This window comes from Belonocnema kinseyi, chromosome 8 (genome assembly GCF_010883055.1).
Source record: "Belonocnema kinseyi isolate 2016_QV_RU_SX_M_011 chromosome 8, B_treatae_v1, whole genome shotgun sequence".
NCBI classification, from domain to species: domain Eukaryota; kingdom Metazoa; phylum Arthropoda; class Insecta; order Hymenoptera; family Cynipidae; genus Belonocnema; species Belonocnema kinseyi.
In genome coordinates, this window is record NC_046664.1 from 95,337,777 (window position 1) to 95,361,859 (window position 24,083).

Consider the following 24,083-nt stretch of genomic DNA (forward strand, 5'->3'; position numbering starts at 1 on the left):
ACTTTGTTTTCGGTAAATATGGCTTCGCAAGTTTCCAAATTCGAATCCAGGTTTCGGGAAAATATTTACATTAAGTTATAATATTTATGATATACGTACAAAAACGAGAAAATTGAAAATGAGAGTTTTGAAAATTATATCTGTCAAACGACGGCCGCTATATTTTATGCACTGATTGAATCGATTTCTGAAGTTTCGCGCCACTCTCTGAAGCATGTCCATCAGTATTTCGCCGATGGCGTTCCGAATGTTTGTCTTCAGGTGTACTAGGGTCTGTGGTCGATCGTTGTAAACCATAGACTTCAAAGGACCCCACAGGAAGAAGTTGCATGGAGCCAAATCTGGAGAGCGCGCTGGCCAAGCGAGATCGCCTCTGAGAGAGATGAGGCGGCCAGGACAGTGTTCCCTCAACAATCCTATCGAGACCAATGCTGTGTGGGCCGTGGCTCCGTCTTGTTGAAACCAGACATCCCCGATGTCCATTTCTGTCAGATGTGGAAGGAAAAATTCTTCAATCATCTCCCTGTATCGAGCTGCATTCAGCGTGACAGCGCGCTCGTTTACCTCTAAAAAAAGGACCAATGATCCCGACGGACGAAATTGCGCACCAAACGTTAACACGCTGACAATGGCGAAGTTGGCGTGGATTTTCAGCACTTCAGTAGCGCATATTCTGTTTTTTGACACAGCCGAAAAGGTGAAAGTGAGCCTTGTCGCTGAAGAACGTTACCGCGTCGTAGGAAAGGGTTTCAAAGAGAGCTTCACATTCAGTTTGGCGAGCCACGAACTCGCGGTTAGTCATCTCCTGCACAACAGCCAGTTTGTACGGATGAAATTAGAGTTCGTTGTGCAGGACTCGTCTTACAGTTCGGTAAGAAAGCCTTAGAGCGGCCGCATCTTTGCGAGCAGAATGGCGGGGGGACTGCAAAAATAACTGTCTCACTATCCCAACCTTTTTTGGGATTCTGGCCGTTCTTACAGCTCCTAATATGCGTTTAACGACGCTGCCAGTCTCCTGAAATACAGTAACCCGCGAAAGAATCGAATTCCGGCCAGGGATTGGACTACAAGGAGAAATATTAAAGCGCGCTCGAATGGCACGTTGGTTCGCGACAAGAGAGCGGCCATGACCAAAGTATGCCTCGACGGCGAACGCGCGATGCTCTCTCGGCCAAAGCATGATTGGGACTGGTTGTGGGGGAACAAAAATTGAGGACCTAGAATATGTATGAAAATAAGAATATGTTTAACTAAATATATGTGACCGTCCGGGAAAAAAGGGACCTAATGTAGAAAAAATCGATTTTTATTTTCTTACGCCAATCGAAAGCTTCTAAGTTACTCTTTCATTTGCAATAATTAGAATTTGATAACTTAAATGCTTTTCTTATTATTAAGCTACAAACAGGCGTAATAAGCGTACGCGCAGACGAAACGAGAGGCCTGCGAATACCAGCCTCACCAGTCAACACTACTGGACATAGCCGAAGCGGCCCGATGCAAGCGAAGCTCTCGGAATTTGGCGCCTGTAAATGCATTGTTAAGTGGAGAAGGTGCTTTTCGTAGACACAACCCCCTACACAAATTTTGGCTTGCGTCTCTGCTACAAACGCCCGTCCTGTAAAATTCAGCTTTACCGCATTAGGTCCCTTTCTTCGCGGACGGTCAAATATGCGGAATGCTATTTTCTATTGCAAGTAAAAATTATTCTTATTTTTATAAAAAATTAAGTGTCTGTCCTGAAAAATTTCTGGTTTCACGGGACATATTTTTAATTTTTTGGGACATAAATTCTGTGAGCTTTCGTCAAAATTTCCAAAAAATTCAAACGAAACTTTTCGATTAGTTTTGTCCCTATTTTCTATTTTGAAAGTTTTGAGGAAAAGTTGATTGCTAAATACTGATTTGTGCATATGCAAATTATTCCGCACAAACTTCAGCTATTTTGAACTCAACTGTAAAATAAAGACTGAAGATATAAAACAAATAAAATCGTAAAATTGTATATTTTAAATTTCAAATGTTTCAATTTTCCAGGATTCACTGAAAAGTGGAAACTACTCTTATACAAAATCCATTCCCGGTATGTTTTCGATCATCTTTACTGAATTCTACATAATTAAAAACTGTTTAGTAACTGTTTCTGGCGGAAGTTTTTACCGTCGTTTCTGCAGTGTATGACTATCCGAATACGAGATTACACGGCTTGTCGGGCTTTGAAAAAAAGACGTACTATTGGAGGTTCGTCACGGCAAATACTTAATATCAACAAACTTTAATCATAACAACGAATATTCAAACAACTAAAAAGTTCGTCTTTTACTGGGGGCAAACAATTCTATAATTGGTTCTTGGATCCGTTCCTGCGATTCAAGTTGTCCGGTTCGAAATTTTCATTTGAAAAGTGCATGAGAAGCTCATATTATGCTCTTACTTCTTTTAAATCTGCAACAGTAAATCTTTTTGTCTCGTACGTATAGCATGTTTTTTTCAAAATTGTCCAACGTATAATATCAGCCATAAGCTACAATACTATAATTCAAACTCAAGTAAAGAATTAATTTAAATCGTCTATAAAGTATAAGTTTCAATTTTTAGTTTTTGAGATGGCAGTGGATGCTCTGCCGGTAGTCGCAAAAAACTTTTCTGTCGGCACATTATTGCATTATTGCATTTTCATTACATATTTTATTATAATATTACAATATAATTGTTATTTGACATAACATTATTTCTATGACCAGTCAAAGGGGTGTCTTACCACTCCCACGCACAGTAGTCAGAAACACCCGAAATGTCGGTAAAAAATTCAAATTGTGAGCAAACTTTCTCTAAACTCAGTACCCTTATGTTTTTGGGATCAAGGAATTCGAATTTGAGTTCAAAATTTTAAGAACAAAATGGAGAACCAAATTTGAAATATCTGACATTACGCTCGTGAAAAGTATTCATCAGGGGGTTCTCGTGGTTAAGGAATTGGAATTTGGGGTCAAAATTGTCGAAATCGAACTGACTTTACGTCCATGAAAAGTGATCGTCAGGGAGCTTTTGGGGTCAAGGAATTCCAATTTGAAGTCGATATTGTGAAAAACAAAATTTTCGAACACTTTTCAAACAAAACTTCAAATAAATCTCCAAATTTTCAAAAGAAAACGAGTTTTTGCTCCTACTGCGCCTAATCACCTTGTGCATACAACTATTTTGTAACCGTTTTTAAAACGGAAGTAGCAGTTAGGAGCAGCCAAATTTTCATTTTGTTGATTCACCACCTCGTTGACTTTTTATTTCAATAGGAATCACAGCAGAGCAGAGCTTGACTTTGTTTGAAATCATGTTTTTTAATTAACTTTTGGTTTACTAAAAATTTATAACAAGAAAAATTGGAGGTCGCTACTATAATTGTTTATAGAATACCGTATTTGGTTTCGAGCAAAAAAATATTTATTTTTTTTTATTTTGACCAGCTTTTCCTGCTATTCCGACCACAGTGCCACGAGACGTTGGAAAAAGTAGGAGCTTGAACAACCATATTTCTGAGTCCAGCCAAGGGGTGCCTTCTGGCCCCCCCCCCCCACTGAGACGTTGAAAAGGGGTAGAGATTTAAATAAAATTATTTCTGTGACAAGATACAGGGTTGGCTTCCGCCCTCACGAGAGGTTAGAATAGGGTAAGGGTTTGCCCAACCTTATTTCTGTGACCAGCACAAGGACTGCCTTTCGCCCCCACAATATGTGGGAAAAGAATGGGGTTTGACGAACATTATTTCTGTGACCAGTTACAGGGGTGCCATCCCGTCCCCACGAATCGTTAATCGTAATTCTTTAGTCGCTGATCGACGATAAGGTGCGATGTATACATAAAAATTCGATACAAAGCGGTAAAAGCCAAAATATGACAACATAACTCTTAAATCACGTAATTTTACTCTAAAATGCATAAAATGTCTTTTCGGTATGCTGGAGATTTGTTGTTTTACCGGCAAAAAGGTTTTTTGCCATTACCGGCAGTCTATCCACTCCATTTTTTGTATTGAAACTCCAACTTTTCATGAATACTAATATTTGTAATTTTATATTTGTGAAAAGAAAACAATTAATATTACATCTATCTAACCGATTTCTAGTTTTTTAGTTTTATTCTAGGATTATCTGTCAAAATAAATGTTTTCATGGCAATGATCAAAATGCCACCATGTTGCTTTTAAATCATGTCATTGTCAGAGTTTGTGTTACCCGGGTAATTGCAAAAAAGAAAATATTCGATATTTCTATTATTTTTGTACTTTCACAATAATTTTCATAACTTTAAAGTTCTATTTTATTTGTTTAAAAGCAATTTTACTAATTTCTCACGATTAAAAAAAACGTCTAAAGAGCGAAATGAAGATCTAGTTTGTTGTTTGTTCAATCACATATGTACTACGCCATAGAATAGAAAATGCTTGGGCATAAATTTCTTATCATTCTATCAATATAATATTAATTAAAAGTTGTATTGACCCAACGTCATGTCTGTTTAAGCTTCAACTATATTTCGAAATAAATCAGTTAAATATAAGAGTCATATATATATATACATATGTGTGTGTGTGTGTGTATATAACAATTGTCGCATCAGTAGAGATAACGTTGGATCAACAAAAATCTGCTTAGCTTTTTATTTGTTCAATCACAGATACAACACATAGAAGAGAAAACTAATCAACATAAATCTCTTATCATAGTATAAATCTAGTCTCATACAGAAATATTTGTGTTGATAAAACATTGTCTTGTCCGTGTCTTCAATTATCCAACTTACGACTTCAGCAGAGATTACGAATTTTTTAAATACAATTTCATCAGCATAGTGAAAAGTCGACAATTGACGATTCGTGAATATATTATTCTTATTCCCTGTTCCACGTCTTACGTGTTACATATATTCTACGTGCTCAATTACGAAAATGCAGATTGCATTTTTATTAATTTTGGTAAGATTATTTAACAATAATATCTTCTATTTATAACATTCGCCAATTTTATGCGTATTTATTGTGTACTATTTTATCATTATTCCCATAAAATGTATCATAAGAAAATATTTTTGATCATGTATATGCGTGGTGCTATTTTCTATTGCAAATTATAAGGAATTTACAGTATTTTCATCATTTAAACAATTATTTAAACAATATCTAATTGAGATCCAACAAAAGCCCTACTAAAAATTACTGGCTAAATCAGGTACATTTGTGCAAAAAAATTTATTAGAACTTACAAAATATTTTTAATTTCTTGGGTCATAAATCCTATGAGCAATTGTAAAAATGTAAAAAAAAATAAAATTTTCTAGCCCATTTGTCACTAAGTTGGCTTTTAAGAACATTTCAGAAAAGTAAACATAATGCATTTAAAAGTCAGAAATTGTAAAGAAGATAATGTAAGCTCAAGCCCTTAAACTCGAATTACGTTAATATAATTTGTATGAAATTAATAATTGGCAAATTTTATCAAAACAAAATTCAACCATTTCAAATTTAACTGTAAAATAAAAATTGATTAAATAAAAAAATTAAATTTTAGCATTCAGCATTGAGCACATAGTACTCTGAATATCTTAACAGCTACAATTGAATAAATGACTCAACTAATGAAATTTAGATATTTCGATTTTTAGCGATTCATTGAGAAGTAGAAATTATTCTTATACAAAATCCATTATCGTAAGACTTTAGATAATCCTTACTGAATTATCATTATTAATGTTTTCATAATTGTTTCTGCAGGCATTTTTTGCTGCTGTTGCTGCAGTGGATTACTATCCAAATACAAAATTACGCGGCATGTCAGGCTTTGCACAGAAAGGGCGCACTACTGGTGGCTCGACAGGACCAGTAATTTACGTCAATAATCTGGAGGACTTGAAGCAACATATCAGCAACCCAGCATCACAAACTTTACTCATAACAACGAATATTCATTCACCTAAAAAAGTTCGACTTTTACTGGGGGCTAATAAATCTATAATTGGTTCTTGGAAAGCAAACATTATCAATAACGTTTATTTTGAAACAACACCCAGCAAATCAAGCAACATTATATTCCAAAATCTGATTTTCCTACACAATGTGGAAAACATTGACAATAGTGACACTCAATTAATTTTAGATCATGGTGAGCGTTATTGGATAGACCATTGTACATTTGACGGAAAAAATGTAAACGAGAAAGATTTAGGAAAACTACTTAAAGTTTCAACTGTTAATTTTGTGACAATTAGCTATTGTAAGTTTGTTAATCATTTTTATGGTTTGATACTTGGTTATCCATCAGATGATCCAGCTGATATAGCTATGAACAATAATTATCCTCGACTGACTATCATGTTCAACTATTTTGAAAATATTAATGCACGTGCGCCAGGTTTGATGCGTTTTGGAAAGTTCCACGTTTACAACAACTATATCAACAATTGCCGGTTAGGATTTACTATTGGAACTCAATGTAAAATTTTCTCAGAAAATAACTATTTTACCGAAGCTTCAAAAGATGTACTTGATGATAAGGGTACTGGTTTCTTTAAGGATGCCGGAAGTATAAATATGCCGCTCAGACAAAATTCAAAGGTCGATAAGTGGCGTCCATCTTCGGACTATCACTACAGTGTAAAAACGCCAGATTACAGTCGAGATTTTTGTACACAATTTTCGGGCGCTCAAAGCCAAAAATTACACTTCGTTCCTGATCACAAAAAATGTTATTAAGTACGAATAATGTTCAATTTTTTTTTTGAAGAAGAAAAGGTTGGAAGGAAAACACAACTTCTTAAATAATACTGTGAATTATTGTGGGAATAATTTTTTTAATATCCTGACTTTATGTCTCCAACTATATTTCTTTAAATTGATGGCATTATATCATTCAAAAGAAAACTCCGCATATTATTGTTAATACAGTTTTTTAGAATTAATGAAAACTAAATTTAATTTGAAATAATTCACCCCATTTAGAAATCTCAGACAAAAACGTACATCAATTCAATGTCATCCGGTAACATGGAATTCACAAAGCCTATTTTTAGTTGATTGAATGCAAAACTTTCAATAAAAACATTTACTTGTTCTCTGTATAATACTGTATTGACTAGTTATTCCCATTATTTTTGAACTTTTAGAATAATTTTTAATAACCATAAAGACTCGAGTTAATTGGTTAAAAACGATTTTCCTAATTTTTTAAATTTAATAAAAAAAAATTTTTAATTAGGTTACGATTTTATATCACACCACATCTTGCGTGGGGTAGTATAGTGGGATTAAAGCCTAAGATTAAAAAAATTCGTTGAAAACTGACTAAGAACCCCAATTAATATTTCTATTTAATTTTTTAGCATATTTTTATAATAATTAAAATGGAAATTTTATGAACTTAATTTCTTAAATTTTTATTTTAAAAATAAGATCTGAATACTCAGAAATTTGTAAAAAATACCGAAATTCTTTTTAAGGTTACGACCGATCATTTTTTTTCCAGCTTGAAATGCTCCGCGGGCATCCTCAAAACATAACCAGAAAGTAGCTGTTAACGCTAGTTCTTGACAGTGAAAATTGGATCAAACAAGGTGTAAGGTACTATCCGGGTCGAGCTACGCCTCTAAAAACTTTTTGTTCAATCTCCAAAAAATAGAAGTGTTTTATATTTACAATATTATACTAGGGACGCCTCGCCCTTCTGAGCACTGTGTGCTCCTTTGACCAGTAAAGGCTTTTTTTATAAATTAAGGTAAGCATGGCCCCCAAAAAAGAGTGGCTCGTCTGGCTCTACGCTGAGGGCCCGGGACCACGCCAGGCCCATAGCTCACCAACTAATTTTTTAACAATATGAATCTTTAACCTAATAATCACTCTAAGATTAGGAACAATTAGGACAAATTTCTTTAGCACTTTAAAATTTTTCGTTGAATAAACATGCAGAATTAGTACTTATTAGAGTTAAAAAAAAGGATTGGGAGGGGGGCCAAAATGGCGTTGCCAGAGGGCCTGTTTCGAGTTGTGGGATACATGAAGATGAGGCATCTTAATCATGAGTCCATTTTTAAGGCAGAGTCTGAACGTACAGACCTAAAAATAGGAAGGCGGAGCTGGTGAAGGGACAGGGGCGTCGCTTGTGTCCGGACTTATAGATATACGAAGAAAAATGGATGTTTAAATGTTGATGTTCAAAGTGTATGATTAAAACACCTAACGTGCAGATATTCATACCAAACATTGACTATCTTTTTGAGATGTTAGGCGTTAACATATTTTTATGTTAAATTGAAACACCATTTAGATGTTAAAACCGTCCGAGCAGATGCACATCGCGCATTGGAATTTGAGGACTATATTTGACAGCTATATATTTTCAATGTTACAATTATGGAATATTACAATTTTGGAACATTTCCAAAGAATCCAAATTAGCTATCCTTAAATAAAATTGGATAACGATTTTTTTCTGTCTAAATGAGGGAACAATGATCTCAAGTTTCAGGTTTATTTACTGAACACATTTGAAAACATGTTCATAAATTTAAAATAAAATTTGAGTTTAAGTAACAGAAAATAGATCGAATTTTAAATTCAGATTAAAGATCATTCGTTCTCCGATTACTCACCCCCGTTTCTATTTTGAATTAAAAATATTGAACATAACATCAACCTGACTGAATTTTGGGTTGAAGTTCCGGAATTAGTTGAGACGGTGCTTCAAAGTAAGAAGTCACTTTATTGATATGTTGACGCTACAGATGCTACAAGCGTACTACGTCGTACCTATTCTCTCCTCGGGAGAGCGCGAAAGGTTCGACAGGGACTGAATATATCATCTGATCCACATTTCATATCCTCTGTCCGTTTTTCTTTCGTGTACGAACATTAAAGTCTAATTTTAAATTCACAAATAAGTTGTTAATAAATTCCTTAAATGATCATAAATAAGGTAAACTTCTTAAATGTTTACAGCCGTTATTTAACATAACCATACATGTAATATCTCAAGTATTTCTGTTGCACATTTTGGATGTGAGAGAGTAACATCTCACTTTTTAAGATATGTTAACCCTGAACATCTAGATGTTACGTTTGAACATTTATTTTTTTCCGTGTAGACCCTACTATTTTTTAAATTCCATTTAATCCAATATTCGGAAAAAATAGAGTAATCTTTCTTAAATGGACTGAATTGAAATCAAATATAATACAATAAATGAAATGTGCACCTTTTCGAAATTCATGAAACAGCGGTAGCGGCGGTGGCGACATCTTTTTTGTGATATTGAGTATTCTGATATTACGTGACGCTCGGTCAATGACGTCAAAATCTATAAGGCTTTACCACTTGATGGACTGCAAATGACTGCAAATAATTGTTTAGATAGGATTTTGACTAAACATAATTAATTTATACAAAATTAAGTAAAAAATCATAATATAGCTTCGCTTTTAAGATTGAAAAGCAATTTCTTTAATTTCTTTAATTAACGGAAAGTATACGCTAAAGAGTACCCTTATACATTAGAGTGGCCCAAAAAATCACATTTGACCAATTTTAAACGGGCTTGTTGGCCGAATCATTCTCCTGGGCAAATGAATGTATGCCTTTTTTTATTTTCGAAAAAAAATATTTTTAAAACTCGCTCCGGCCATTTTTATGTCTTATGGAGTTTGAACCTCTGGCTGGTGTTAGGACTTATCTACTTTAAATCAGGAAACTTTGAAACCTCAGATTGGGTTCTAAACATTTTTTTTTTAAATAAAAAAATGGGCATAAATTTATTTGCCTGTGAGAACGATTTGGCGAGCAAGCCCGCTAAAATTTGTCAAATGTGATTTTTTGGGCCACCCTATTATACATAGTATCCAGATAGTATCCCTTCCGTATTGTGCAACAAAAACGAAAAATAGTGCATTATGCAGCAAGGGGCAAAAGGAGCAGATTTTTACTGCGGGTGGATTTACTGTGCGATCGAGAAGATTTTTTCCGAGGGTGCGTTTACTGACCGAGAGAAGCGAGGTTAGTAATCACCAGAAGGAAAAATCTTCTCGCGAGGACAGTAATTACCCGAGGGAAAAAATCTACTTTTGTCCCGTGTTGCATATAGGATTTTAATCCACTCTCGATCGTGGCCACCTTTTGCCCCTAAAAAGTGGGTCCGACACACTTTTTTGTTCGCGCCTCGAATTTCGATCGACTAACGTTTACTTTCGCCCTGCAAATTTTACTTTTGCTTCGATAATTTTTGTTTCGCCCCGCTAATTTTACTTTCATACCGCAAATGCAGTTTGCCCGAAATATACGCTACTTTTTTACTAGGAATGGAAGCTTCTAATGTGTCCTTTAAGGGTTTACATTTTTGTTGCACCTTCTTCTCTATTCCTTCACACACCCTCCACATACTTACTTTTTCTCTAGAGGTACGGGTCCCACGACTAAATATATGCTACTTTCGCCCCTATTTTCAGGGTCAAAAGGTGACCATTTCGATCGAGTGTGGAATAAAAACAGTAAGATGAATCTTTAATTTCTTGCAATTCGGATTCTACGTTAAATTTTCCGTGAGAAGATCACGGACTATTTGCAATAGTTGTTTTTGCAGAGTTAAAGACTTAAAAAAATACAATACCTGCCATTAACATAGACTGAATGCGACTTCAAGCGCATCTTTTTTCAGTAGCAGCATACGTCTGAAGCGACTATTGATGGACTTGAAGTCTCCTTTAGCAGACGTCATTATATTTAAAAAAATTTTTAACACTGCAAAAAAATCTATTTCAATAACTCGGTGACTTTTTAAGGGCAAATTTAACGTCAATTTCGAATTACAACAAGTTAAATGACCATTTTTCTTCTTTTTTTTAGTTTTTTTGCATGATGCGGAAGAAATAGTATGAGGAATGTGGATACTATAAGGGTACGATGTAGCGTATATTCTTTCCGTTCATTCGGTTCGCTAGGGTCATGTGCCGTAATTAAGGTTATAACCTCAATTTCCGGCGAATTATATCATAAAACTTTTTGATAATAAGTGATTTAAAGAAGTTTCTCATAAAAGAGAGATATATAAAGTTGAAGGGATTTTAAAAGATTGCAGAAAAATTAAATGATTTTCAAAAAAATTCAAAGATCTTTTGAAGAAGCAAAAAAGTTTCAAGGCTTTGCAAAAGATTTTATCCTATTTCAAGGCAGTTTAAGTGATTTTAAAGAATGTCAAGCCAGTTTCTGAAAAGTTATTCGGAAAGATTTTAATGAATTCGAAGAAATTTCAAGAGATTAAGAAAAATTTGAATATTTTAAGGAATTTAAGAAAATTAAAAGGCATTGGCTTCATTTTAGTCAATTGCGAAAGATATTAAATTATTTTAACGAAATTGAAGGGCTAAAAAAATCAGAGGAGTTTAAGAATTCAAGCGATTTTAAGAAATTACTATAGGGATTTGACGTGATTTGAACGTTTCTTTTTAGAGGATTTTAAAATAATTCAAAACCTTGTTAAGGAGATATCTAGGGATTTTAAAAAAATCGGAGCCCTTAAGGATTTTCAACAGATCATACAGGATTTTTAAGAATCCAAGTAATTTTAAGGAAATACTAGGGACTTGGTGGTATTTTAAAGTTTCTTTTTTAAGGATTTAAAAATATTTCTAAAAGAATTCAAAAAGCTAGAAAGATTTGCAAGTGATTTTATGACAGTTTTAGTGATTTTAAAGAATGTTAAGCGAATTATTGAAAAGATATTTGAGAAGATTTTAATTAATTTTAAGAGATAACAAGGGATTTGAACAAATTCAAAGATGTTAAGGAGTTTCAAGAGTTCCCTAATTTTGTCTTTAATCGCGATTTCTATTATTGCATCATTCATGTACCATAATAAATATTGCTGGTAATTGTAGTTCTTCAATTTTGAAACTTTAACTGTTTTGTTAATGACATTTCATTTTTGAGAATAGAGGAGCGAAGAAGCTTGGTTTCACAAGTCCTCCGGGACGCCTAATCCATGAAATTTAGAATTTAGACCCATATACTGCTCTTCAAACAAGAAAAGTTTTAAGTACATTATGGACACGATCTCACCGAAAAAATTGATAATAAAAGAAATAAATCTCGGCTCAACATGTTTACGTTTCATCTAGTGGTGTAAAATTATTATTTATTATCAGTTTTTAATGTGAATGTGTGGTTACGATGTGCGGTATTTATCTTTAGTCTATCGCATCCGAAATCAGTCACAAGTTGAGAAAACAAAACATAAATAAGTTTCATAAAGGAGTGCGAGGAGATGGAAAGGAGTGGAATAAAAATTGTAGTATTTATGCATGAAAGAGAGTGGGGGGGGGGGAGTATCATGGGCGAAGGATGTTTTGGGTAAGATATTGAGAGGAAGAAAAGGAAAGAGTGAGAGGAATGGAGAAGGAAGAATTGTAGATAGGAGAAGAAGTAGATATAAGTAAAATGTAAATTTTGTAAATAGTATATAAGTATTAGACATGCCAGAGAGGCAGAGTTTGACAATACGAGACAAAGCGAGAAAGTAGGGACATGCGTGCGAGGCGGGGCGAAACGAGGACACCAGGAGGATAAGACCGAGCGGCCTTAGACTTAAGGTATGGATGGGTGTTAGTTTTTAAGGGTTAGTTTGATCAAAATTCTGCGAAAAAGGGAAGTATAAGCAAGTCAATTTTTTAGGCCGAGCAAGCCGAAAAATAAACGTTTATCTAACAAAAATTAAGTACACATATTTTTTTGTGTTAAAACGATAAGCAAACTAATATATAATTTGTAAATAGTAAATATTATAAATTTGAACTGTCAATTATGCTGATTGTGCTTGTATATGTTTTGTTTGACCAAAGTTTGACGACGCGAGGAAAAGATAGATGAAATCGACAATCTGAAATATGATTGATAGAAATGTACAAATCAGAAATGATGAAAAAACATTCTTTACTACGCATAGATTTTATAGCCATCCTGGCGAAGAAACTTTCTCTCTGCAGTTTGACGTTAAGTCTGTTTTCCTGGAATCATCAATACAACAATCATCCTTATAGAAAAAATAGCAACTTCCTTCACGAGGTCTGTTTCCGAATTCGGACAAGGACCTGGACAGCAGTATAGAGGTAGTGTTCACAAACAAGTCCGAAGTTTGTGCATACATTTTTCATCAAAGTTAGATTTCACATTTCACAATCTTCTCTCGCATCTGTGACCCAGCCACAATTTTATGATTTTTTGTAAATAATTTTTTTCTATGTTCCACACAACAAATTAAAACATTAAACGAACTTACCTGTGAGTGACCCTCGGCAAAGATAACATTGAATTAACAAACATCTGTTTGGCTCTTTTTTATTAATTACAGATTAGATGTATATAATGACCAAAAATGAGAAAAAAATTTTTTGGATTTTTTGAAAAATTATTTGTGAATCAAAATTTAATCTCTCTCAGGAGTACATACACTGATGTTAAAATCGGTTCCCCTACACTGCCCCCTGGGGGTGGGGGTGGTGCAAGTTCGAAATCTTTAATGGGAACCCATATTTTTTATGGCATATTCGGATTCTTTGGATTAAATTGAGTATGATTTGCCTAAGACAATTTTCTCGTTTCGCGATAGATGGCGCTGTAATCGGCGAAACTCAATTTTTCTTCATTTTACTGTTACTGAGAATGCACGCTTACGATTCTGCAATACATTAACAATTAATATACACCATTTTCATTGTGACACGACTAACCACGGAAAAAATAATTTTTCAAATCGCTACAGAATCGTTGAACGAGTGAAATCAAAACTCGTACATACAAAAAATACATCGCGACGAACATAGGTATAACCTTCTTTTTGAAGTCGGTTAAAAATAAGGGAAATAGAGCTTCAGATCTCTTTGGGAATTATTATTTTAAAAAACATACCAAACTGTATGCCCATTCTTGAGAAGTAATTATTAAGTAATACGTTTACATTATAATTGTTTCCTGAATATTCTTAAATTAAAGCTCGGGCATTATTGTAGATTGAGGTCAGCGGAGGCTATCCAAACATTATAAAAGTGTTTACTTTTTTCTTTCCTTAATACAGTAACTTAGAAAAAATACATTTAAGACAAAACTCATTTTAGTTAGATCCAAGGATATTCTGAATACTACTTTACAATGGAGTATCTAACCATACGCGAAAAAATTGAAATGGTTCTAGTGTATGGAGAAGCTGGAGGAAATCTCTATAAGGCTATCAATCTATACGCTCAGCGTTTTCCAAATAGAATTGTATCACGTGCTTCATTTTATCCTACTATTACAAAATTGACTACCGATGGAAGTGTTCAACCTAAGAAAAAGACCCGTACAACAACAGTCACTGGAGAAAATAATGAAATATCTGTATTAGCTGCAGTGGCCAAATCCTCACCTTAGTACACGAGACATTGCTTGTGATTCCGCAATGTCTCAGAGCAGTGTTTGAAAAATTTTGAAACGTAATAAATTTCATCCGTATAGTATCATGTCTCTTTACATCAAGAACTTCATGGCGTTGATTTCCAAAATCGAGTAGCTTTTTGTCAGTGGGCTTACGTGAACAGATACAACAAAATCCTAGCTTTTTCGTTATCTATTATTCTCTGACGAGTCGTCTTTTACGAACCATGGAATAGTTAATCGACACAACATGCACTGCTGGAGTATTGAAAATCCGCAGTGGCTTCGTGAAGTCGAACACCAGCGTTCGTGGACTGTCAACGTATGGTGTGTAATAATTGGCAACAAACTGATCGGTCCCCAGATTATCGAAGACAGCGTAAATGGTCCAAAATTTCAAGACATTTTGGAAAATGAACTGCCAATATTTCTTGAAGACTTGAGTTTAGAAATACGGAAGAACATGTGGTATCAACAGGATGGTTGTCCGGCACACTATTCAGCGGTAGCACGAGAAGTTCTTGATCGTGATTTCTATGGTCGCTGGATTGGTAGAGGCGGTCCGATAAATTGGCGTGCAAGATCGCCAGATCTCACTTCACCAGATTTCTTTTTGTGGGGTTATATGGAAAACAAAGTGTACAAAGAAAAACCAACAACACGTGAAAATATGATTGACCGAATTACAAGTGAATGTGCTGAAATTCAAGAAGATACACTTCACCATTGTGTAGATTCATTTTGATTACGGATTAATAAGTAGATTGAAGCCGAAGGTCATCATTTTGAGCACTTACTTTAATTAAAAGATGATTCCCTGAGTACCTCGAATCGTGAGAAGTGAGGGGACTCACGTTAATCAAGCACCCCGAATCGTGAGAGGCAAGAGGACTCACGTTAATCAAGCACTTTGAAGGGAACTGAAAACTGCTACGTCCACGTCGTTGTTCCTGGGTTACGCTAAAAGTAGTAGTTAGTTTTAAGACTAATTTCGAGTATTGCAGAATCGTAAGCGTGCATTCTCAGTAACAGTAAAACGAAAAAAACGAGAAAAATGTTTTAGACAAATCATACGAATTTTTATCCAAAGAATCCGAATATTCATTAAAAAATTGGGTCCTAATTTAAGATTTCGAACTTGCCCCCACTCCCACCCCCAGGGGGCGGTGTAGGGGAGCCGATTTTAACATCAGTGTATGTACTCCTGAGAGTGATTAAATTTTGATTCATAACATTTTTTCATAAAGTGCCTATTTTTCGAGATATTTGAAAGTGTCAAGATAAAAATTCATCCTGTATATGAGTGACGATATAGTTTCCGTTACAAGTTTTAGAGAATGAGCGATATCTTTATTATTTCAAAATTTTATAACAAAAAACCTTTTTTTCTGCTCACTTCTTTACTAAAATTGTTAGAATATAAATTTCTTCATTGTTTCCGGTTGGTAATCTCTTAGATTTTTTAAATAATGTTATCAAGTTCTAACCATCAGAAAATTCATACCTAGTTTTGAATTTTACAGTGATCCAGGGAGTTTCTTCGAAATCGAATAATAATCACGCCGTTAATTTGTACATGTCAGCAATAAGTAAAAACTTTTCTTAAAAAGCTTGGAAAGTTGAAATAAGGAAAAGTAACAGAAATTTTTCATTTTATTTATGTTTTTTTTCGAAACTTTGAAAACTGCACATCAGGCTTATGATCCAAACAAGTACTGCTGAAATAGAACTAACGTAGTAATAAGTCACTCATATGAACTCCCTGTAGCTGATGAGAATTTTAAAAGAATCCCGTGTGGAAAGATGTTATGGCGCTGGCCTGGTCCAGACCAGACTGCATGGTCTCTAGCCCTGCAGTTTACCAGACGGTCAGGCCTGGGCCTGGCCAAAAGTGTAACATTTTTTTAGGTTAGCCCCAGGCCAGACCGTCTGGTCAGCCGCTAGTGTTAGTCCAAGCCCTTAAAACTCGACTTATTTTGCCATAAATTATTTGAATTAAGTCATTGAAAAATTATACCCCAAAAAATTTTAACATTTTAGGTTAAAATGTAAAGTTATAATTCATGAAATAAAACAATTTAAATACTCAACTTATGAAGGCTTCAATTAGACGGGATGAATGGGTTGTGTAAAAATCTGGAGGACTTGAAACAACATATTAGCGACACAATGCCTTCAATTTTACTCATAACAGTGAATATTTATTAAACTAAAAAATGTGATTCTTTTACTGGGAGCGATTAAATCTATTATTGGTTCTTGGAAATTAAAAGTTATCAATAACGTATAGTTTCGTACATCGCGCAAATCAAGCAACATCAACTTCCATAATCTGATTTCCTACACAATATGGAGAATATCGGCAATGCTGAAACTCAGTTGTAGATTATGGTGAACGTTATTGAATTGATCACTGTACCTTTGACAGAAAAACTACAAACATGACAGATTTAGGAAAACTACTTAAACTTTCAAATATTAATTTCGTGAAAATTAGCTATTGCGTGTTTATGAACCACATGTATGGTTTGATACTTGGTTATACATCAGATAATCCAGCTGATATCGCTAAGGACAATAATTATCCTCAAATGACTATCGTGTTCAATCTTGTTGAAAATAATGATGATGGAGCACCGGATTTGATGTGTTTTGGATTTCTTCACGTTTACAAAAGTTATATTAACAACTGCCATTTAGGATTTACCATTCGAATTCAATCTAAAATTTTCTCAGAAAATAATTATTTTACTGAACCACCTAAAGATGTACTTTATTATAAGGATGATGGTTTCTTTAAGGATACCGATCCTATAAATATGCTGCGAAAGCAAATTTCTCAGGTCGATAAGTGGTATCCAGCCTTAGAGTATTACTACAATGTAAAAATGCCAAATTTCAACCGCGATTTTTGTATACAATTTTTGGGTGCTCAAAACCCAAAATTAAATTTTGCTGTTGATAAGAAAAATTTATTCAATTAAGAATAATGTGTATATTCGTCTCAAACAAAAGTTTAGAAGAAAGACACAGCTCTTGAAATGCACGCTTAAATGCTTTGAAAAATCGCACTCGTCCAGGATTCGTGCACTACCTAAACTACCTAAACTACCTAAATTAGTATATTTTATCGCGCACTCTAACCACTTCACTATCGAAGCATTAGAAGTTTGATAACAAGAACTCTGCCAAATTGTTTGACGCTCCCGGTGCTCCTTACTAACACACAAATGATTGAAATCGCCAAAGTTCCATACAGTAACATTAGCAAGAGATGCTCAATATTATATAATTAACCAAAAATATATATAATCAAATTATTTGTTGAATAAATTTTTTCTACGTTTTTCTATGATTTAAAATTTTTAAGTTATATTGAAAGCTATATTGAAAGAAGCTGCAATTATAAACTAATTTAAAAAACAAATGCATTAATTAGGAATTTTACGACAGAAAAATTTGTTTTTTTGTATGTCAATCTTTTAAATGAGAAACTTCATATTAATTTCAGCAAAATTCATAATTTTTTAATTAATTTTATGATTTTTTTTTAACAAATGCATTATTGAGCCATCTGTCGACGGAAAAATTCTTTTTTTTTCGATAGTAAAATTTTCGATTGTAATCTTTATAAATAATTCAGCAACACTAATGTTTCGTTGATACATTTTATGATTTTTGAAAACAAAATTAACAAACAAACGAATTATTCGGGTATCTGTGAACGGAAACATTCGTTTTTTTATGTCACTTTTTTAAATTTAGAACTTCATGATAATTTCAGCAAAATTCAAAATTACTTGATACATTCTATGATCTTTGAAACAAATGTAATAAAGAAATGCATTATTTGGATATTTGACAACGAAAAAGTTCTCCAAAAATTGGGATAAGTCGATGAATGCTTTATTATTGCATTTGTTCATTAATTTCATTTACAATACTAGCAATAATGATCGCACGAAGAAATTTCTTCATCATTACATATATGGTTTTTATCCAAATTGTTTGCAATATGACCTAAAAAAGGGCGTAAACGTATGTAAAACCGTAGAGAAATTCTTTGAACAAATAATTTTTTTCGGAGCCATTCACTTCGAATCCAGGGGTTTTAGCGTTTGAAATCGGTATGAAATGAAATGTAACAAGCATTACACTTTGTGACATTATCTGAAATCAGCAGTAACTGAGTGCATCTTTTGAAAAAGATACGATCTTTTCAAATGAACGAAAATTGAATTAAATCAGCAGAAATCTCTTAAACTATCCCGAAATTGTGAGCGAGTCAGTAGGAGTCAACGAGAGATTGTTAGCAATCACGAGCAACCAAGCAAGCAATCAAGAGAACAGTCAGTGTAGTCAGTGCATTCAGCGTGCGACTCACGGTCCTCTACAGTTTATGTGCGCAGCGAGCAGGGAGCGTGCATTATTATTCACTAGTAAAAACTGTAAATTTGAAAAATTCGCCATAATTTTTGCACCATCAGCAGGGTGGCCGTTTTATTCCAGGAACAAAATTCTCAGTCATTTCTCAGCGTTTTTCCTGTTCACAACCATTTTTGACGGACATTGTGATTGAAACATTCGAACTGAACTTATAAAATTTCTAAATTAATAATTAGTTTATTTTTATTTATTTATCAACATTTATTCAGATACTGTAAAATATATAAAGCAAAATATTACACGGAGAAAATTTGGTTAGGAAACTTTACCGAACTTTTAATAATAATTGGGATATATGGACCAAAAGAAGAATGTTATACATTATTGCACTAATTTGCGTCTTGCGAAATGTTAAAGAATAAATGACAGTCCGGTAAACTTACTAACGCAGATTAAATTTTCCTAATGTACAGGAAAGATTTTCAAAAGTAATCATTAATGCACGTGGTGTAGTTTTCGAAAACTATTCTGTCACACATTCAGGAAAAATTGGCTAAAGTTCCATGCTTGTTAAGTAATATTTGCAAATGTAAAATCAAGCAAACTCTAAATTATTCAACGACAATAATTCCCTCAAAATCAGTTACAGAATGATAAATTTCGGTTATTCTTTCTAGATAAAAAATTGATTATTTACTCAAAGGTTTGGTAAAGTTTTAAATGGATTCTAGAGAAAGATTAATTTTTGTTATGTTATAATCTTCTGCATATTTGATGAAAGTTTGTCCACTGTGAGCGAGCTTTTCATTTTTGCTACGTTAGACTTTATTTGATAGTTTGGTAAACCGATAGTCAAGCAGTAGCTTCCATCGCCTCCCTAATCTTTCACGATGTTGAAGTTTGCCATCGATATGGATTTGAAGTTGTGTAATTAATTTAAAAAAAAATTAAGAGTCCTATCAAAAAAGTAAAAACACCTCTAGATTCGTCTCGGAAATATCTCAGTGTGCATTTTTCTTTGTTTATAGAATTTTCTGAACAATTATCTAGAAGTGTTTTTACTTTTTGATATGACTCTTAGTTTTCTTTCAAATTAATTACACAGCTTTCAAATATATATACGGGCATGGAGCAACAGTGCGCTGAACAACAAATGCACTAATTGTTTAAAAAACGGGTTTAAAAAAACAAAAAAAATGCGCATCGAGATATTTTCGAGAGAAAGGCATTGGTGCACTTGGTTTTTCGATCCGATGCATACTTTGTTTATAACAATTTCAGAAAGATAAAAAATGGCGTAATTATTTAACAAATTGTTTAAACAAAAAACGCAAACCGAGATATTTCCAAGACGAATCCAAAGGTGTTTTTACTTTTTTGATATGACTCTTAGTTCGTTTTGAATTAATTACACAACTTTCAAATCCATATCTGTGGCAAATTTCCACATCGTAATCTTTCAGGATCGTATGTAAGTACTGAGCACCTCGAAGATATTCACCATTTTTCTAATTTGGAAAAGGGTGTTGAATTTTAAAATTTCTTAAGCTCTTCATTGTCGTTTAGCGTCTATTATTAAATATTAGTTTGTAAAATTGCAAAATAAAATAAGATTTCATTAAAGTAGGAAATTAACAATTTAATTACCATTAATAGAAGTTGGCGCCCCTGACGTGAGCATCAATGCTGCCATTTTAGTGGTTTTTGTCCTATTAGAGGTTTTCCTACGAAATTTTTAGCTTTTTCTTCTGTTAAGTGGAATGCACAAATTGTTTTCCACGTATTTAGTAGGAAAACTGGGTTTAATTAATTTATGAGGACATTTATTATTTGTAAGAAATGAAAAATATTGTTCGGTAAAGTAAATTCTTTAGATTCCCAAGACCGTATATCCTCGTGATCATCACTTTTTCTTCAAATTTTAAAAACTATTCTAGATATCGAAAAAAAGTTCAGCATGTATTGGCAATACATAATCAGTTAAACGAAGAAGGCTGTAGAGGTGACCATAGGTAAAAAATTAAATGTTTGACAATTACTCAACAATTATAAGTTTTTTATTCAAGAGAATAAAATATATTTCTGTAAAATCTTACAGAAAATGTAGTATCGGCGAAGACAAATGAATCTAGCCACTCCTTCGATTTAGAATTTAAATGGTGCAATCAAAATTTTAGTTGAATAATACGGTACCATTTAATTGAATTTAAGAATAAATCAATTTAATTCATTATGAGCCAAAATTATTCAGACAAATTAATTAAATTTTTTATATTTTGCAAATCGGTACTTAGATAATTCAATTTAATTCCTAAAATTCTAACCTAATTTCATTTCATAGATATTATGTAAACTTAATTTTTAGGTTTTTAATGCTTAATTTTAATGGCTTGATTATTTTACTTCAAAACGATTTTTAAAAAGTAGACGATGCAAACATATAAAATATTAAAAATTAAATAATTTAGGGTTTCAAGGTTAGAAAATTCTAAATGAAAATATATCCAATTTTTTATTTACTTCTCATAAATTTAGAACCCCGCTCATCAATTAAATGTTACAATAAAAAATGTTGCTGAAACGGGCCCCAGATATTTTTTGCACGGCCCTGACGTACTCATACTTCAACTTTATAGTGGAGATTTTTTTCCGTTATCTTAACTGTTAGGTTAGCCGTTAGGCTTAGGTCGTTAGCGATAGAACGCGTTAAACTTCGGTTAGGTGGTTCGAAACCCGTCGCAGCGTTTTCGATTTTTAATATCGTTAATATTTGTAAAAGCATGTTGAAGCGTATGTAATGTATTGTAATTTAATGTAATAGTTTAAGCTAGATTGTGTATGTGTTTTTGTACGAAATTGTATTCTGATTGGCTGTGACTGACTAATGTGTGTATATAGGTTGTATGCTGTTGATTGCGTATAAGTTCTTTTTTATTCATAGAAGTTTACGGTTCACCAAACTGGTAGTTAGTGATTCCCGCATGACTTTTCTGTAAACCCTCTTATATTTTCTAAAGAGTCCTCGACCGCGTTTTACCTAACTTTTCATTAATCTTTATCTAACGTTTTATATATTTTACCATTATGTTTATTAAAATTTCAACTGTCAAGTACAGTATTAATTAAAGTACAGTTAAGTAGATATTAGTATTAATTTGTCACGCTTTCTTGTTTGTGAATGAGGTATTGTCGAATTTCGATTTACCGAACTAGAAATGAAACTTTACCAAAGTGTCCATATGTCCCGAATTTACCCAACTGAGTTTGGTAAAATTTCTCGTTCTATTTTTCTCCGTGTAGTGAAATAAAACAAAAATATTTTTTTACCATAAATAAATAATATTTACACACAAAAATTTTCGCTGGCCTTCTTCCATGTTAGTACTTTATCATGACCTTTTTTTATACGAGAAAACTCCATGACTCTTCCTCTTTGCAATGCCGACTAGGTCTTTTGTGTATGTGTGTGTATGCGCGCGCGCGTGTGTGTGTGTCATGATAGTATTGTAATTTTCAAGGTTTAAATTACAACTATGTTAAGTTATTAATTTACTGAAGTTAATTTTTTCAACTTTTAAAGTTTTCACTTTGCAAGAGTATTCTAAACTCTTGAACAATGCAAATCAAAATTATTTAATTTTAAAACCAAAGCAGTATAAAATGTAAATAAAATAAATTTTAAATAAAGTTATAATTTCTTCTGCTTAGAATTCATATTCAATTTTTTCAATTTTGGTTCCATAGAAACTTTGACTTAGAATGGCAATTTAGAGAATAAGCCAGAGATGTGGTCTTTATCTTAAGAAATTGAATTTTTGAAAAGTACCTTAAACCTACCCAAAATATCTTGAAATTTACCATAAATTTCTGTATGTTTACCAGAAAAATTATGCAAGTAATTGCAAACTTTTAAAAAAACTTCAAAATCTTTGAAAATAATCTTTTAGTATACAAAAATTCACAAGAAATATAAAATACGAGTTGAATCCTCATACTTATTCCACTTAATAATAGGAAGAAAAAACAAAATAAGCGTTACACAGTGGTCATAATCTTTTCTAAGCAATCCCTCAACTTGAACTACGTTTTGTAGAAAAATAAAATTTGTTTCTTTACATATTTCTAAAATGTATCGATAGGCCAAAACCTAAAGGACGTGTAACTGTAATAAAAGATTCTCAACCAAAGTGGGCTTTATTTAGTCGTAGTTCTTAGCACCTCAATTATGTTCCTTAAATTCGTGAAATTTTAAACTATTTCAAACAAATTACAGGAGCAAAAAAAAATTTTAACAACGTTTCATGGTTGCAAGTTTCTACAGGGTATATTCTGAGGAAATGTTAATACATATACTGCCTGATGGGTGATTCACCCTGACACGTTAAAAAAAGGTCAAACTGATTAAACTTATCATGTTCTGAAGTAGGCCAGGAATTACGGTAACGGGTATTTCCCGAGATGCGTCACAAATGTGTCAAGAATTGCGGTAATCGGTTTTTCCAAAGATGTTTTGACCATAGTTTGCTTAATAATTCAATAAATCTTTCTTTCTCAGTGCAAATACTCATATAAGTGCACATATTGTGCAATATATATTTTATTAGGCACTGTCTGTGGTTACGGAATTTTCTGTAACGTTTGCGCTGAACAAGATGGAAAAGGTCTTAGAATTACGGAAAACTCCATCACGTTAGCCCTCAATGAACTGGAAAAGAAGTTAAAGTTACGGAAATTTCCGTAACCACAGACAATGCGATTTTATTAATCATTTCATATTTTATTATTCATTTAATATTTTGTTATTCATTATTTATACTTTTATTGCAAAATGTAATACTGCCCGAAATCAATGTTTAATGTTGCCCGTTTTTTTATATAACACTATTCTTTTGGTTATGTAGGGGGGTTGGTCTAGAGTAAGAGCACCTAGAATAGTTTGGACTAACACTTTATTCAGTACTAGATACACTGCGTGTTTTCCACGCTCCGAGGACCGGGAGGGACACACTTACAGGCTAACGCAGGGCCTTTTTATCGGGGAGCAACGAGGGAGGGAAGATGCAGAGGCTAGACGCGCAGGGGACATTGGAGTGACAAGGATAGCGACAGTCCCAAACTCTAGCCTCCCTATAATTAGTTATAATTTCTATCGGCAAAACAAGCGTCTGAAAGAGGAAATCAATGTATTGAGTATTTAGTTTATTATATTACATTGATTTGCTCATAGTTTTTACTCTTAGGCGCATATAAGAAATC

The 24,083-nt window shown here is 33.3% G+C and overlaps 1 protein-coding gene across 1 annotated transcript; it reads left to right on the plus strand.

The window, feature by feature from the left end:
* Positions 1-4,870: 4,870 nt before the first annotated feature.
* LOC117178944 (pectin lyase-like) lies at positions 4,871-6,808 on the plus strand. Its single transcript, XM_033370522.1, has 2 exons — positions 4,871-4,972; positions 5,768-6,808. The coding sequence occupies exons 1-2, from the start codon at positions 4,946-4,948 to the stop codon at positions 6,743-6,745; spliced, it is 1,005 nt and encodes a 334-aa protein (XP_033226413.1). The 5' UTR covers positions 4,871-4,945; the 3' UTR covers positions 6,746-6,808.
* Positions 6,809-24,083: the final 17,275 nt, after the last annotated feature.